We start from the raw sequence: 17,547 nt of genomic DNA on the forward strand, positions 1-17,547 counted from the left end.
AGCCATGAGGACTATATTCCCTATATTTTCACGGATATTTACATCATAGAAAATTTTATTTAAAAAAAAATCTCTCAGGGTATTATCACTCCTTCAGAGCTTAAAGCATAAATATGTAAATTTATCAGCTAGGCAGCTTGCTTGCCTTAGACCTCAGAGATTTTGAAAGTGCTCAGGGTTTACTCCAGGGCTTGGCTTCTTATATTTAGCATGGGGGCAAAAAAAAATCAGGCTCAGTGATTTGACTCATGGATAATCCCAGAGCTAGTAAATAACACACAGAATTAAATCCAGGTCTCAAGGTGCAAATTGTCTCCCACAAGTAAATTGACTTGACGAAGTTACTTTTCACAACATATTTCTGGAGCAGTCTTTCACAATATGTGCTCCCAGAAACCCCTACATCAGAATCTCCTACAGACTTCATTAAAAATGCAATTTCCTGGGACCCACCCTAGAGTTAGGGTCAGATTCCTGGGAGCCCGGGTTTTTTTGTTTTTTGGTGATTTTTTTTGCTGCGCCCCGAGGCCTGTGGGATCCTAGTTCCCCCACCAGGGATGGAACCCACACCCCCTGCAGTGGAAGCACAGAGTCTTAACCACTGGGTGGCCAGGGAAGTCCCCAGTCATGATTTTTAAATGATTTACTTCCACTGAATCATGACAGAAACCCTTAAGTTTCCTTTTCCTCCTCTTGATTTGAAATCAGTTTCACTTTCCAAATCCTCTTCCCTTTCATAAAGGCAGTCACTCAGAGACTGGGAGAAAGCATCAGCTGATGCCTTCTCCCCACCCCACGTCCCTCTTTTATAGCTCCTTCACTACTTACCTTGAGGTAGACGTGAAAGACTTCTGAAGAGCAAATCAGCTTGGACACCAGCTTTTCAGAACAGCAGAGAACAGATCACCATCATGAGGTCAGTGAGATACCTTGCAAGCACCCTCAATCTTGAAACCAAATTGTAAGCTTAGCTTCTTGGGTGCAGGCAAGTTCCAGAGTTGTCCTGTTGCTTGTGGACTAAACATGCCTTTACCAATAGGGGTACTTTTTATTTCTGTGACTTTTCCTGGTGTGTACACTCAGACTCCCTAAGCTTCACGGGTGGAGCTGGGAGCCAGGAGCTGGATGTGAGGGAGGCTTGGCAGGAGTGGTTAGATCCAATCAGGTACCAAGTTTGCTGGTTCAAAGTCAGATCTAAGCAAATTACTCTTTTGAGGCTTTTTCTGTTGTTTTCTTTGAAAGAACTAAGAGGCTTTCTTCTTGTCATTTTAAAAGGAAACATTTCTTTTCAGCAGATGTTATGAAAGATGAAATTGGTAGTAAAAAGGCAACCCATGTTGGGAATTTTGCCCTGAAAGTTGGATCACTTCAAGGTGGGAAGTGGAAAAAACAATCCTTACAGATGGACATTTTTTCCATTTCTTATATGAAAACAAACTGGAAGCTGAGAGTTTATTTATTTATTTAAAAAAATTTTTTTTTATTGAGAGTTTATTTTTTATCCCTGTAATGAGAACTTGTGAGCAGCAGAAAATAATTTCTCTTCAAAACATAATGACCTAATCTCTTTCCTAATACTGATCTAATTTCTAATGAAGGAAAGCAGAGCAATGGTTGCCCGGGGATGGTAGAGGGTGAGACTGGGCTTGACCAGGAGGGTACACAGGGGATGATGCAAATAGTCTATAGGGAGATAGTGGTGGTGGTTACATGGGTATATACATTTGTCAAAATTCATCAAACTACACTTTAAATGGGTTCATTTTATTATATGTAAAGTACAATCTTAGTAAACTTGATTTTCAAAGATGCATATAGACCTGCTTGAGTTCTAACATCAGTTAGAGCCTCAGGAAAAATACAGCTGAGAGAAAAGGAAAACTTTCCCATCAGACACCTATGGGAAGGGATTGAGGGGTTGACTGGCTGGGGAGGGAGCGTCCTAGTGACCATTCCGGGAATGAGGACAGGGCGATCCAAGGGCTCCCAAATGCTCTGCAGGCTTGTGTCTGGGGACGGGGTGGATAAGAGGAATTCACTGCTAAACGCCTCAGGTCACTTCCCCTATGTGATGGGCTTCAAGTCATGAGTGATGTGAATCATAACTACATGAATGAGTTGACCAGAGAAACCTAGCCCTACCCAGTGCCTCGGTAGCCAGTCTGCCTAAGAAGTTTGGCAGTGATCTGTGCTTGGGTGTGACCAGAGCCACGGACCTGAGGAAGTCTGAGGGAGGCTCTCTGGACTATGCTGGATGGAGGCCCACATCAAGGTGCCCTGTTCTCAGAGGCTGTAGGAACAGGGGCAAGTTAGGCTGTTCCTTCTCAGCTGTGCTAAAAATTTCCAAACGGGGAAGCCACCTGGGGAAACACCTCATAGCTGCTGGCTGGCTAATGAGTGCCCTCCTCTGCCCCATCCACTGAGGAACTCTGTTGGCCCCTTTGCACACCCAGAATTCACTTAAAATTATAACACTGATATGCCAGTGATCATGGCAGTAACAGTTTCCTTGTAGTTGGAAGTGCACTCTGTCCAGGGCTCTACACGCATCATCTATTATCATCCTCCCAGTAGCCCAAGGAAGGGAACGCTATTATTTTTTATTAGCCTCATTTTTTAGATGAGAAAAACGGGCCTCAGAGGGCAAATTACTTGGCCGAGAAGTCATATAGAAAGTGTGTCAGAGCAGGGTCATTACTAAGGTGCCAAACTCCAGGGCTGAGCTGCTTCTGGGTACAAAGGCCAAACGGGTGAAATGTATTAATGCTTTTAATTATGCTCACATTAGAGAGGATGGGCAGGGACTGGGAGGTCTGGACCCTCGGGTCCCTATTTGGAGAGGGAGGATCAGTCCTTAGAGTGCCCAGAGCCACACCTGACATGAAGGTAAAAGTGGATCTCCCTACGGCACAGTTTCCTATCATTTGGATGGAAGAAAAAAGGAAATGTATTCCAGGCCATTTTAGAAATGAGGAAATGAGGCTGTGATGTGATTCAAGAAATATCCCAGAGCTGGTCAAAGAGAAAACCAAAGTCCAGGCTTTCTGTGGTTATTTTCCTTTCTTCTAGATGTCTGACTCACTGTTTGATACATTACATGATCTCCCACAAATGGGAAACTGCTTTTCAAAATACCTCCAGGGACTTCCCCAGCAGTCCAGTGGTTAATACTCTTCACTTCCATTGCAGGGGGCATGAGTCCAATCCCCTGGTGGGGGAACTAAGACCCCGCATACCGTACTGCCAAAACAAAACAAAAGAAAACAAAAAACAAAACAAAATACCTCCAGGACTATGCTTCTCAAAAACACGATACAGGGACTTCTGCAACAGAATTTCCAGGGTGCTTGTGAAAACGCAGAGTCCGGAGCCCAAGCCCACCCCTAGGTTGCATCTGAATCTCTGGGAGGAGGGCTTATAATGTGTATGGCATCCACAATGCCTTCTTTCTAACTCTCAAGCACAGTTGCAGAGTCTGTGTAGAATGGTACTCCCAGTGGAGAACTGAGCTCAGCTCTGCATGTTCAGTTTCAGTTCCTCCTCAGCAGGAATCTTGACAGCATTGCCTCAGTTTTGTTTTCCTTTTCCATTTTATAAAAGCACAGACCTAACAGCTAGCATCCTGAGTGGAAACCTCCTCTGCATTTGCTTGCAGCCCACAGCAGAAAATAAAATCGGCCTGAACCCCAGCTTTTCAGAATTGCAGGGAAACGGCCATCAAGAAGTAAATATTCCCTGGTTCTCTGACAGGAAGTTGAGAATCTCTCCCAAATCTTGTTCTTGAGAGCAACTTCCTGAATTATGCTGATTCCGTTTTTGCTAGTAGATTGAATATGCATTTCACTAATCATCTATCTAATCTATCTTACCAATTCATGCACTTTGATTTCTGTGGCTCTGCCTGATTTACAGAGTCAGGTGCTGAGGGATGTGCTCCCAGCAGAGCTGGCAGCTGGCAGCTGGGAAGGGATGTTGAGAGAGCCTAGGAGGGCATGCTCAGATCCTTTCAGGCAAAATCTGGTCAGTGAGAGCTGGGGCCTGGAGGAAAGTTGCTGCAGGTCCCGGTCCCCCTTTTGTTTCTTATATTTGAAAGGACAAAATCAGAGCTTTGCGTGTTTTGTTATGGTTCCTGTGGTTATTTTAAAAGCATGCTTACTTCTCAGCAAATGTGCTAAGGATTAGTTCAGAACTATGAAACTTCATAATGAAGTCGCTTTTGTCTTGAAATGTGCTCTGACAGGACTGGGGAATATGTCTACGTGAACCATCTTCTTACCGACCTGCTAGACTTCCCGTGTGAACTATAAACAGGGAGTAAGTGTCACAGAGTCTCTCAAACTGCGTGGCAGATTCCCTGTACCACACCCGACCCGAGTGCTCTATTAGAACCAAATTACTGGGCCCTGCATTGGGAAATCCTGATTGAACAGATCAGAAATAAGGCCTAGGAAAGAAATATGTATTTAAAGGGGACAGCAGGTACTTCATTCACACACTAAATGCTTCCTGCATTGTACATGTATAAATGTGAGTGGAGGAAGCCCAAAGTGGGTAGGGAGTGGGAGGGGTGGGATGTTGACATAAAGCAAGGCTTGCCTCTTTAAGGGATGTTTTAGGGAGAAGAAACTGGTGATTGGAATTCACTGCCCCAAAGTGAAGTCTTCCCAGAACATTGCTACTCAGTGTGGTTCAAATCTAACACCCCCTGGGAGGTTGCTACCAAGGCAGCATCCCAGACCTACTGAATCCAGATCAGCATTCTAACAAGATCCTCAGGTGATTTGGTCCTTGTGCACACTAAAGTGTGAGAAGCACTGCTCTGGAGAGTTCCTTGGCTCACTTTTTGAAGTGATGGGCTCCTTGGGTTGTCCCTGTCCTGAACAACTAACTGGGCATGAGGTCTGCCTGGCCCTTCACAGAGTCATATGCTCCACAGAAGCATCACCACAATGTCCATGGTCAAGCTGCCTCAGAGATTTCCCTTGAAACTCCTACTTTTACCATTTAAACAGGGCCTCTTTCAAGACTGTACTCTAGTCATGGCTTTGACAAGGTCCTGGAAGGAGATGTGCCAACTACCATGGGGTGTGTGGGCAATGCCACCATCCAGGCGGGTCAGCAGAAAGGAGAAGGAGGAAAGACTGTAAAATGGGTTGATTCTGGATATTTCCTAAGGACTAGCAATGCTGGTTTTATCTGCTTTGGTCACAGCTGCAGCTTGAGGCCATGAGAAATCTCTTCCTGGGCCCAAAGGGCTCTTACCTCCCCAATTCTTTCTATGAGATACCAAATCTCCAGGTAGGAAGGGCACTCAACTCTCCACATTTCACCTGAACTTAGACATTCTCTTTACTTCAGCCAGCATCCTACCTGCTTGCTTGTTCCCTTAAAGATCTGAATTTAATTATTATTCAGCAATTTATTAAATTTTATACACTATATGTGTATATATAGAGATAGAGTATGTATGTCTGTATATATATATATATATATAGAGAGAGAGAGAGAGAGAGAGTATTTAAAGCAACTTTCAAAAACATATGAGATACCTTAAAAAACTAAAAATACAACCACCATATGACCCAGCAATCCCACTACTGGGCATATACCCTGAGAAAACCATAATTCAAAAAGAGTCATGGGGTTTCCCTGGTGGCGCAGTGGTTGAGAGTCCGCCTGCGATGCAGGGGACATGGGTTCGTGCCCCGGTCCGGGAAGATCCCACATGCCGCAGAGTGGCTAGGTCCGTGAGCCATGGCCGCTGAGCCTGTGCGTCCGGAGCTGTGCTCCACAACGGGAGAGGCCACAACAGTGAGAGGCCCGCGTACCGCAAAAAAAAAAAAAAAAAAAAAAAAAAAAAAAAAAAAAGAGTCATGTACCACAATGTTCATTGCAGCATTATTTACAATAGCCAGGACATGGAAGCAACCTAAGTGTCAATCAACACATGAATGGATAAAGATGTGGCACATATATACAATACAATATTACGCAGCCATAAAAAGAAACGAAATTGAGTTATTTGTAGTGAGGTGGATGGACCTAGAGTCTGTCATACAGAGTGAAGTAATTCAGAATGAGAACAACAAATACTGTATGCTAACACATATATAAGGAATCTAAAAAAAAATGGTTCTGATGAAAATAAGGGCAGGATAGGAATAAAGACGCAGACATAGAGAATGGACTTGAGGACACAGGGAGGGGGAAGGGTAAGCTGGGACGAAGTGAGAGAGTGGCATGGACATATATACACTACCAAATGTAAAACAGATAGCTAGTGGGAAGTAGCTGCATTGCACCGGGAGATCAGCTCGGTGCTTTCTGACCACCTAGAGGGGTGGGATAGGGAGGGTGGGAGGGAGACCCAAGAGGGAGGAGATAGGGGGATATATGTATACATATATACACTTTGTATACACATGTATTCGCTTTGTTACACAGCAGAAACTAACACAACACTGTAAAGCGATTATACTCCATAAAGATATATAAAAAAAAGTCTTAGAGCATGTAAAAATGTGTTAGCATATATTTAAATAACAGAAAGGTGGTGAAATAATTTATGTAAATAATAAACTTAAGAGTGCAGCTATCTAAGAAAAACACATGAGATAAATTAGTAAGTGAGGAAAGCTTGGCAAATGGAGTTTTAGCTTCAAATGTTTTATTTTGATCTACTCAGTCAAATACGTTTACATTGTTGTAAATGTATCAATTACATAATTGACATGTAAACATGTCAATTCACAATAAATATCTAATGAAAATCTGCAGGGCATGCGGGGGACCAAGTATTTCATGTACCTAAACTATATAGAAGAAAAAGGGAACATATTTTCTAAGATAATTCTTTTCTTCATTTTATAATTGACATACAAAATTGTAAGATATTGAAAGTGTGCACTGTAGCGATTTAATATATGTATACCTTGTGAAAAGAGTCCCCCATCTAGATAATTAACATACCCATCATCTCATGTAGTTTTTGTGTGTGGGGGGGTGAGACCATTTAAGTTCTACCCTCTTAGCAGATTTCAATTACACAACACAGTGTTATCAACTGTAGTCACCATGCTTTACATTAGCTCCTCAAACCTTATTCATCTTATAACTGAAAATTTGTACTCATTTACCAACCTCTCTCTATTCCCTGCTCCCACCCCTGGCAACCACTTTTCTACTCTGTTTCTATGAGTTTGAATTTTTTTTTTAGATTCCACATATAAGTGATACCATGCAGTATTTGTCTTTGTCTGTCAGGCTTATTTCACTTAGCATAATGCCCTCAAGTTCCATCCATGTTGTCACAAATGGCAGGATTTTCTTCTTTTTTATGGCTGAATAATACTGGTCAGAAAGATGCTTGATATGATTTCAATCTTCTTAAATTGTATTAAGGCTTCTTTTGTGGCCTAACATATGCTCTATCCTGGGGAATGTTCCATGTGTGCTTGTGAAGAACATGTATTCATTCTGCTGTTGGATGGAACGTTCTTTGTGTGTGTGTGTGTGTATCCATATATCCATATATCTATATATCTATATAGATATACATATAAAGTCAATCTGGCCTAATGTGTCATTTAAGTCCAATGTTTCCTTATTGATTTTCTATCTGGATGATCTCTCCATTGTTGAAAATGTGTTACTGAAGTCCTCTACTATTATTGTATTACTATCTATTTCTCCCTTCAGGACTATTAATATTGGCTTTATATATTTAGGTGCTCATATGTAGGGTACATAAATATTTACAGATATTATATTCTCTTGTTGGATTGATCCCTTTATCATTATATAATGACCTTCTTTATCTCTTATTATAGTCTTTGTCTTTATCTCTTATTATAGTCTTATTATAGTCTTCTTTAACTCTTATTATAGTCTCTTATTATATATTTTGTCCAATATAAGCCTGCTTTCTTTTCGTTTGCATGGAATATCTTTTTCCATCTTTTCACTTTCAGTCTATGAGTGTCCTTAAAGCTGAAGGTAGCATATAGTTGGGTCTTGTTTTTTATCCATTCAACCGTTTTGTGTCTTTTGATTGGAGGATTTAGTCCATTTACATTTAAGGTAATTATTGATAGTTATGGACTTACTATACCATTTTATTCATTGCTTTCTGGTTACTTTGCAGTTACTTTTTTCCTTCCTTCGTCTCTCCATCTCTTCTGCTGTGATTTGATGACTTTCTCTAATGATATGCTTGGATTCCTTTCTCTTTATCTTTTGTGTATTTATCATAAATTTATGCTTTGTGGTTATCATGAGCCTTATATAAAACATCTTATATTTATAATAGTTTATTTTAAGCTGATAACTTAAGTTCAAACACATACTAAAGCTCTACCTTTTTAACTCTCTAATTCTCCCACATTATGTTTTTGATGGCACAATTTGTATATTTTTACCTTGTGTATACATTAACAAATTACTGTAGCTATAGTTATTTCTTAAACTTTTGTCTTTTAACCATTATACTAGATTCATAAATGATTTACCCATTAAGGCTAGTATTTTGGGTCTTGGGTGTTGAATAATAGTGGTGAGAATGGACATCTTTGTCTTGATCCTGATCTTTGAGGAAATGCTTTCAGTTTTTCACCATTGAGAATGATGTTTGCTGTGGGTTTCTCATATATGGCCTTTAGTATGTTGAGGTAGGTTCCCTCTATGCCCACTTTCTGGAGAGTTTTTATCATAAATGTGAGTTGAATTTTGTCAAAAGCTTTTTTTGCATCTATTGAGATGATGATATGGTTTTTCTTCTTCAGTTTGTTAATATGGTGTATCACATTGATTGATTTGCGTATATTGAAGAATCCTTGCATCCCTGGGATAAATCCCACTTGATCACGGTGTATGATCCTTTTAATGTGCTGTTGGATTCTGTTTGCTAGTATCAGGTTGAGGATTTTTACATCTATATTCATCAGTGATATTGGCCTGTAATTTTCTTTTTTTGTAGTATCTTTGTGTGGTTTTGTAATCACGGTGATGGGGGCCTCATAGAATGAGTTTGGGAGTGTTCCTTCCTCTGCAAATTTTTGGAAGAGTTTGAGAAGGATGGGTGTTAGCTCTTCTCTAAATGTTTGATAGAATTCACCTGTGAAGCCATCTGGTCCTGGACTTTTGTTTGTTGGAAGATTTTTAATTACAGTTTCCATTTCATTACTTGTGATTGGTCTGTTCGTATTTTCTATTTCTTCCTGGTTCAGTCTTGGAAGGTTATACCCCTCTAAGAATTTGTCTATTTCTTCCAGGTTGTCCATTTTATTGGCACAGAGTTGCTTGTAGTAGTCTCTTAGGATGCTTTGTATTTCTGCAGTGTCTGTTGTAACTTCTCCTTTTTCGTTTCTAATTTTATTGATGTGAGTCCTCTCCCTCTTTTACTTGGTGAGTCTGGCTAATGGTTTATCAATTTTGTTTATCTTCTCAGAGAACCAGCTTTTAGTTTTATTGATCTTTATTTTATTGAGCTTGATAGTTATATCTTCCTCTCGGATTGATCCCTTGATCATTATGTAGTGTCCTTCCTTGTCTCTTGTAACATTCTTTATTTTAAAGTCTATTTTATCTGATATGAGTAGTGCTACCCCAGCTTTCTTTTGATTTCCATTTGCATGGAATAACTTTTTCCATCCTCTCACTCTCAGTCTGTATGTGTCTGTAGGTCTGAAGTGGGTCTCTTGTACACAGCACATATATGAGTTTTGTTTTTGTATCCATTCCACAAGCCTGTGTCTTTTGGTTGGAGCATTTAATCTGTTCACATTTAAGGTAATTTTCCATATATATGTTCCTATTACCATTTTCTTAATTGTTTTGGGTTTGTTTTTGTAGGTCCTTTTCTTCTCTTGTGTTTCCCACTTAGAGAAGTTCCTTTTGTATTTGTTGTAGAGCTGGTTTGGTGGTGCTGAATTCTCTTAGGTTTTGCTTGTCTGTAAAGCTATTGATTTTTCTGTCAAATCTGAATGAGATCCTTTCTGGGTAGAGTAATCTTGGTTGTAGGTTCTTCCCTTTCATCACTTTAAACATACTGTGCCACTCCCTTCTGGCCTGTAGAATTTCTGCTGAGAAATCAGCTGTTAATCTTATAGGAGTTCCCTTGTATGCTATTTGTCGTTCTTCCCTCGTTGCTTGCAATAATTTTTCTTTGCCTTTAATTTTTGTCAATTTGATTACTATGTGTCTCGGCATGTTTCTCCTTGGGTTTATCCTGCCTGGGACTCTCTGCGCTTCCTGGACTTGGGTGGTTATTTCCTTTCCCATGTTAGGGAAGTTTTTGACTATAATCTCTTCAACTATTTTCTTGGGTCCTGTCTCTCTCTCTTCTCCTTCTGCGGCCCCTATAATGTGAATGTTGGTGCATTTAATGTTGTCCCAGACGGCTCTTAGGCTGTCTTCATTTCTTTTCATCCTTTTTTCTTTATTCTGTTCCACAGCAGTGAATTCCACCATTCTGTCTTCCAGGTCACTTATCCGTTCTTCTGCCTCAGTTATTCTGCTACTGATTCCTTCTAGTGTAGTTTTCATTTCAGTTATTGTATTTTTCATCTTTGTTTGTTTGTTCTTTAATTCTTCTAGTGGTTGGTTCTTTAATTTCTCTAGGTCTTTGTTAAACATTTCTTGCATCTTCTCGACCTTTGCCTCCATTCTTTTTCCAAGGTCTTGGATCACCTTCACCATCATTATTCTGAATTCTTTTTCTGGAAGGCTGCCTATCTCCTCTTCATTTAGTTATTTTTCTGGGATTTTATCTTGTTCCTACATCTGGTACATAGTCCTCTGCCTTTCATTTTGTCTATCTTTCTGTGAATGTGGTTTTCCTTCCACAGGCTGCTGGACTGTAGTTCTTCTTGCTTCTGCTGTCTGCCCTCTGGTGGATGAGGCTAAGAGGCTTGTGCAAGTTTCCTGATGGGAGGGACTGGTGGTGGGTAGAGCTGACTGTTGCTCTGGTGGGCAGAGCTCAGTAAAACTTTAATCCACCTGTCTGCTAATGGGTGGGGCTGAGTTCCCTCCCTGTTGGTTGTTTGGCCTGAGGTGACCCAGCACTGGAGCCTACAGGCTCTTTGGTGGGGCTAATGGCAGACTCTGGGAGGGCTCACGCCAAGGAGTACTTCCCAGAACTTCTACTGCCAGTGTTCTTGTCCCCGCAGTGAGCCACAGCTGCCCCTGGGCTCTGCAGGAGACCCTACAACACTAGCAGGTAGGTCTGGTTTCGTCTCCTATGGGGTCACCGCTCCTTCCCCTGGGTCCTGATGCGCACACTACTTTGTGTGTGCCCTCCAACAGTGGAGTCTCTGTTTCCCCCAGTCTTGTCAAAGTCCTGCAATCAAATCCTGCTAGTTTTCAAAGTCTGATTCTCTAGGAATTCCTCCTCCCTTGTTGGACCCCCAGGTTGGGAGGCCTGACGTGGGGCTCAGAACCTACACTCCAGTGGGTGGACTTCTGTGGTATAATTGTTCTCCAGATTCTGAGTCACCCACCCAGCGGTTATGGGACTTTATTTTATTGTGATTGTGGCCCTCCTACCGTCTCACTGTGGCTTCTCCTTTGTCTTTGGATGTGGGGTATCTTTTTTGGTGAGTTCCAGTGTCTTCCTGTCGATGATTGTTCAGCAGTTAGTTGTGATTCCAGTGCTCTCACAAGAGGGAGTGAGCGCACGTCCTTCTACTCCACCATCTTGAACAAATCTCCTAGGAAACTCTTACATAGCATGAAATATGTATGCTCTAAGTGCTTTCCATAGATAGGCTTATTAATTCTCACCAAATCCAGTGTGATAAGTCTATTATTTTCCCCACTTTACAAAGGAGACTCTGAAGCACAGAGAGGTTGCATGGCTAGAAAGTGCTGGGGCCAGTGTATGAAGCCAAGCAAACTGCATTCAAAGGCCACATGGATCTTAGAAATACAGGAACTCAAAGGAAGATCAAAGCAGGTGTGCCCTTTTCAAGGCTAAGCTCTAAATATGTGGTGTTTTGTCTGGCTTATTTCTATTGGCTCTTTGTCACCTAACAAAGAAAATCTGCTTTTGTTTTTAAAGTAATAATGCTGATGAAGATCAGATCAAGGATAAGCTGGAACAGTTGAGATGTCACTTTACATGGGAGTTGGTCATTAAAGACGATGAAATACCTGATTTAGAAAACAGGGTCTTGGACCAGATTGAGTTCCTAGACACCAAATACAACATAGGAATATACAACTTACTGGCCTATGTGAAACACCTGAGAGGCCAGAATGAGGAAGCCCTGAAGAGTTTGAAAGAAGCTGAAGACTTAACCCAGCAAGAACATGCCAACCAATCAGACGTGAGAAGTCTGGTTACCTGGGGTAACTATGCCTGGCTGTATTACCACATGGGCCGACATGCAGAAGCCCAGATTTACCTGGACAAGGTGAAGAACACTTGCAGGAAGCTTGCAAATTCCTCCAGCTACAGAATGGAGTGTCCTCAGATGGACTGTGAGGAAGGATGGGCCTTGCTGAAATGTGGAGGAGAGAATTATGAACGGGCCAAGGTCTGCTTTGAAAAGGCTCTGGAAGTGGACCCTGAAAACCCTGAATTCAGCACTGGGTATGCAATCACCGTCTATCGCCTGGAGAGCTTTCACAAAGAAGAACAAAGTCCTGGGCCATTGTGTCTGAATACCCTAAAACAGGCTATCAGGCTAAATCCAAAAGATGCATATATTAAGGTTCTCCTTGCCCTGAAGCTTCAAGCTGTAGGACAAGAAGCTGAAGGAGAAAAATACATTAAAGAAGCACTGACCAACGCGTCTTCAAAGATCTATGTCTTTCGATATATTGCCACGTTTTACCGAAGAAAAGGCTGTCTGGGTGAAGCTCTTCAGTTGTTAAAACTGGCCTTGGAAGCAACACCCTCCTCTGTCCTCCTACATCACCAGATGGGGCTTTGCTACAAGTCACAAATCATCCAAATAAAGAAAGCTACAAACTGGCAGCCTAAAGGACAGGATAAAGCAAACATCAACAGAATAATACAATCAGCCATACATCATTTTGAATTTGCTGTGCAACAAAAGCCCACATTTGAGTTTGCTTACATAGACCTGGCAGAAATGTACACAGAAGCAGGTGACTACAAAAAAGCTGAAGATGCTTATCAAAAGGTGTTATGCATGGAAGCACTCAACAAACATATGCTGCAACAGGTACATTTCCACTACGGCCGATTTCTGGAATATCAAAAAAAATCTGAAGTTGATGCAATCAGCCATTATTTAAAAGCAGTAAAAATAGAAAACGCATCATTAGGAAGGGATAAAAGTATCAGTTCTTTGAAGAAATTGGCTTTAAAGAAACTTCAGAAAGATGCATCAGATATAGAAAGCTTGTGCATCCTTGGGTTCATCCACAAAGTAAAAGGAGAAATGAATGAAGCCCTGGAGTATTACGAGCAGGCCCTGAGGCTGGTTCCTGTCTTGGAGAACTCTGTGCTTGTGACCGACCCGTAGGCATTGAAATATGGACCACTCTTACATATCACTTGATTTTACGTCAACATATACTAATCATCTTTTCTGCTTGCTGCTTTCAGAAACATATTATGTAATTCACTGCAATGATGTAATCTTTGAACAATTACTCAAACCTGATAAAACATTGGTTGTATTGAGAAAATAGTGAAACAGACTACACAGGTCTCTGTGTGTGTGTGAGAGAGAGAGGAACAGAGAGAAGAACCATTTCTCTGTGAATGTTATATAGTAGAAAAAAGAAAGTTTGTTGAGTAGATCTGTAGCAAATAAAACACTGGCCTTGACATGGAACCAACCTAAATGTCCATCGACAGAGGAATGGATAAAGAAGATGTGGCACATATAAACAACGGAATATTACTCAGCCATAAAAAGAAACCAAATTGAGTTATCTGTAGTGAGGTGGATGGACCTAGAGTCTGTCAGACAGAGTGAAGTAAGTAAGAAAGAGAAAAACAAATACTGTATTCTAACTATATATGGACTCTAAAAAAAAAATGATACTGATGAACCTAGCTGCAGGGCAGGAATAAAGATGTAGACATAGAGAATGGACTTGAGGACATGGGGTGGGAGGGGGAAGCTGGGGTACAGTGAGAGTAGCATCGACATGTATACACCACTGAATGTAAAATAGTTAGCTAGTGGGAAGCAGCAGCATAGCACAGGGAGATCAGCTCGGTGCTTGTGTCCACCTAGAGGGGTGGGGTAGGGAGGATGGGAGGGAGGCTCAAGAGGGAGGGGATATGGGGACATGTGTATGCATATGGCTGATTCACTTTGGTGTACAACAGAAACTAACACAGTATCCTGAAGCAGTTATACTCCAATAAAGATCTATTAAAAAAAACCACTGGACTTACATAAAATAAAATGTTCAGTTCATTCATTTTATTAATAAATAGTTTTCAGTGCTAGATACCAAAAATACTATGGTGATGTAGGGGAGGGAAAATTCTTTTTCCTCTACCCATTTTAGGTTCATTGGCTTGGGCCTTAACTGAAAAAAGACAGATTAACAAGAGAAAAACAAACAAGTTTATTAACACTGCATCAGGCATACACAGGGGAGTACCCAGTGATGAGTAATTCAAAGGGGTGGGTTTACACAGCATTCTAACAAACAAACAATACATTTTTAGAGAAGTGATAAGGTAAAGGCAAAGAACTTTAGTTTCTAAGTGGCAAATTATAGGAAGGCAAATATATGAGGGAAACTAATGGAAGATAATAGCCTGCTTATAAGGTTTGTGATGTATATTTTTCTGTTTTTGTGTCTCTGGGTTGATTAGAGACTAGAGTTGTCTCAGGTGATTATCTTCTGTCATTCCTGGTAGAGGAGGAGAGACATTTTTTTCAGGCAGATGGGGGAGAGCAGAGAGCTTTCCTTATATCTGCTTCTTTTCAACTGCCTTTAGCTCAAAATAATCCTATGGCAAGGTGGCATATTTGGGGGTGGCATATTCTACTACCCCTCAGTGAAACAAAGCAGACATTTTCCCCAAACCTCATGCAGCTTACAATCTAGTAAGAAAGACAGTAAAACAAATACACAGTCCATTAAAGGTCAGCTTTCCCCATGAAGACGTTTGAAATTTAATTCATTGTCAAACTGTGCCAAGTAGCTTCTCTTGTTTTATGCCATTTTGTTTGAAGTGCTATTGATTCAGTCATTTGCTGGTATTGACATTTCTCCGAAGAAGATATACAGATTGCCAACAAACACATGAAAGGATGCTCAACATCACTAATCATTAGAGAAATGCAAATCAAAACTGCAGTAAGGTATCACCTCACACCAGTGAGAATGGCCATCATCAAAAAATCTACAAACAATAAATGCTGGAGAGGGTGTGGAGAAAAGGGAACCCTAACGCACTGTTGGTGGGAATGTAAGTTGATACAGCCACTATGGAGAACAGTATGGAGGTTCCTTAAAAAACTACAAATAGAACTACCATACGACCCAGCAATCCCACTACTGGACATATACCCTGAAAAAACCATAATTCAAAAAGAGTCATGTACCACAATGTTCATTGCAGGTCTATTTACAAGTGCTAGGACATGGAAGCAACCTAAGTGTCCTTTGACAGATGAATGGATAAAGAAGATGTGGCACATATACACAATGGAATATTACTAAGCCATAAAAAGAAACGAAACTGAGTTATTTGTAGTGAGGTGGATGGACCTAGAGTCTGTCATACAGAGTGAAGTAAGTCAGAAAGAGAAAAACAAATACCGTATGCTAACACATATATATGGAATCTAAAAAAAAAATGGTTCTGATGAACCTAGGGTCAGGACAGGAATAAAGACACAGATGTAGAGAATGGACTTGAGGACACAGGCAGGGGGAAGGGTAAACTGGGACGAAGTGAGAGAGTAGCATTGACATATATACACTACCAAATGTAAAATAGATAGCTAGTGGGAAGCAGCTGCATGGCACAGGGAGATCAGCTCGGTCCTTTGTAACCACTTAGAGAGGTGGGATAGGGAGGGTGGGAGGGAGGGAGACACAAGAGGGAAGCGATATGGGGATAGATGCATATGTATAGCTGATTCACTTTGTTATAAAGCAGAAACTAACATACCATTGTAAAGCAATTATACTCCAATAAAGATGTTAAAAAGAAAAAGAAAAAAGAAATATTAAAAGGATGCTACGGGCTTCCCTGGTGGCGCAGTGGTTGAGAGTCTGCCTGCCGATGCAGAGGACATGGGTTCGTGCCCCGGTCCGGGAAGATCCCACATGCCACGGAGTGGCTAGGCCCGTGAGCCACGGCCGCTGAGCCTGTGCGTCCGGAGCCTGTGCTCCACAACGGGAGAGGCCACAACAGTGAGAGGCCCGCATACCGCAAAAAGAAAAAAAACAAAACGAAAAAAACAAAAGAAAAGAAAAGGATGCTAAAGGATCTGAGAGACCGTCTGCAGCAATCATCTTTGATTATGACATTTTATTAATAGACAATGCACAACAAATAATGTTTTTAAAAGGAAAATTAAGGAACCAATGTTATTGTTTTTTCATTCTTGTGTGTGTCTGGGAGGAAGATGTATGAATTTCCTATGTGGCTCTAATAAATTACCACAAACTTGGTGGCTTAAAACCACACTCATTTATTATCTTACAGTTGTAGAGATGAGAAGTCTGAAATTGGTTTCATTGGCCTGAAATCAAGGTGTTGGCACAGTCAAATTCCCTCCAGAGGCTCTAGGGGACAATTCTTTTGGTACCTTTTCCAGATTCTGGAGGCTGCCTCTATTTCCTGGTGCAGACCCCTAATCCACAGAAAATACAAGTCCCCAGGGAATTCCCAGAAATATTGGGCAAGGCTTTGGATTTCTACTGAAACTCTATAGGAAATGAAGTGAGCAAAATTTATATCATTGAGGGGCAGGCATCAGAGTTACATAGAAGCAATTTTCACAACTTCCTTATCACTAAAACATGAGATTTATTAGATTAACAAAAACATAACTTAAAGTGCTTGTGTTGGTGGGAGGAGGCTGTAAGGTACTTAAATAAGTCTAACCACTGCCAACCCCCCGAGTCAGAAATATTAAAGGTAAATAATTATTGGATAAGTGGTCAATTCTCAACTAGGCAGTTTTTCCCAGGTATTGTTATACATCGTTTGTACCCAGAAAGCAGAGCTCATTAATGTAAAATAAATCTCTGGATTATGTAATGTGTTTGTGTGAGATGTGTTTGACAATCTCCAGAGATCACATTTACTTAGTGTGTCTTATAACCTAATACCACCTCTCTCTCCCATCCTTCCCAACTCTGGAAGAGGTCTCTGCACTTCCCGGAGCTCAGTAAAACTAAAATGTGTGACAGCCTGGATGTTTGCAGAGAAAAACAACAAGCAGCAAATCCAGGAAAACAGATGCTCTTTGGTACTAAAGATACTATTGCCAAGCTTACAAATGAACATATCCAGGGATTACCAAGCGGTAACTGACAGCTTTAAGTTGACAGCTGAATTTCAGGAGCTTGTTACTCCCACGGAAATGACTGACA

General features: G+C 41.0%; 1 protein-coding gene across 1 annotated transcript; it reads left to right on the top strand.

Annotated features, from left to right (window-relative positions):
* Positions 1 to 748: 748 nt before the first annotated feature.
* LOC309798110 (interferon-induced protein with tetratricopeptide repeats 1-like) lies at positions 749 to 16,620 on the top strand. The gene is made up of 2 exons (XM_082646417.1): positions 749 to 916; positions 12,056 to 16,620. Exons 1-2 carry the CDS (start codon positions 912 to 914, stop codon positions 13,488 to 13,490), a joined length of 1,440 nt encoding a protein of 479 aa, XP_082502543.1. The 5' UTR covers positions 749 to 911; the 3' UTR covers positions 13,491 to 16,620.
* Positions 16,621 to 17,547: the final 927 nt, after the last annotated feature.

The sequence above is a fragment of the Mesoplodon mirus genome (genome assembly GCF_964341445.2).
Source record: "Mesoplodon mirus genome assembly, contig: HAP1_SCAFFOLD_1667, whole genome shotgun sequence".
Taxonomy (NCBI): Eukaryota; Metazoa; Chordata; class Mammalia; order Artiodactyla; family Ziphiidae; genus Mesoplodon; species Mesoplodon mirus.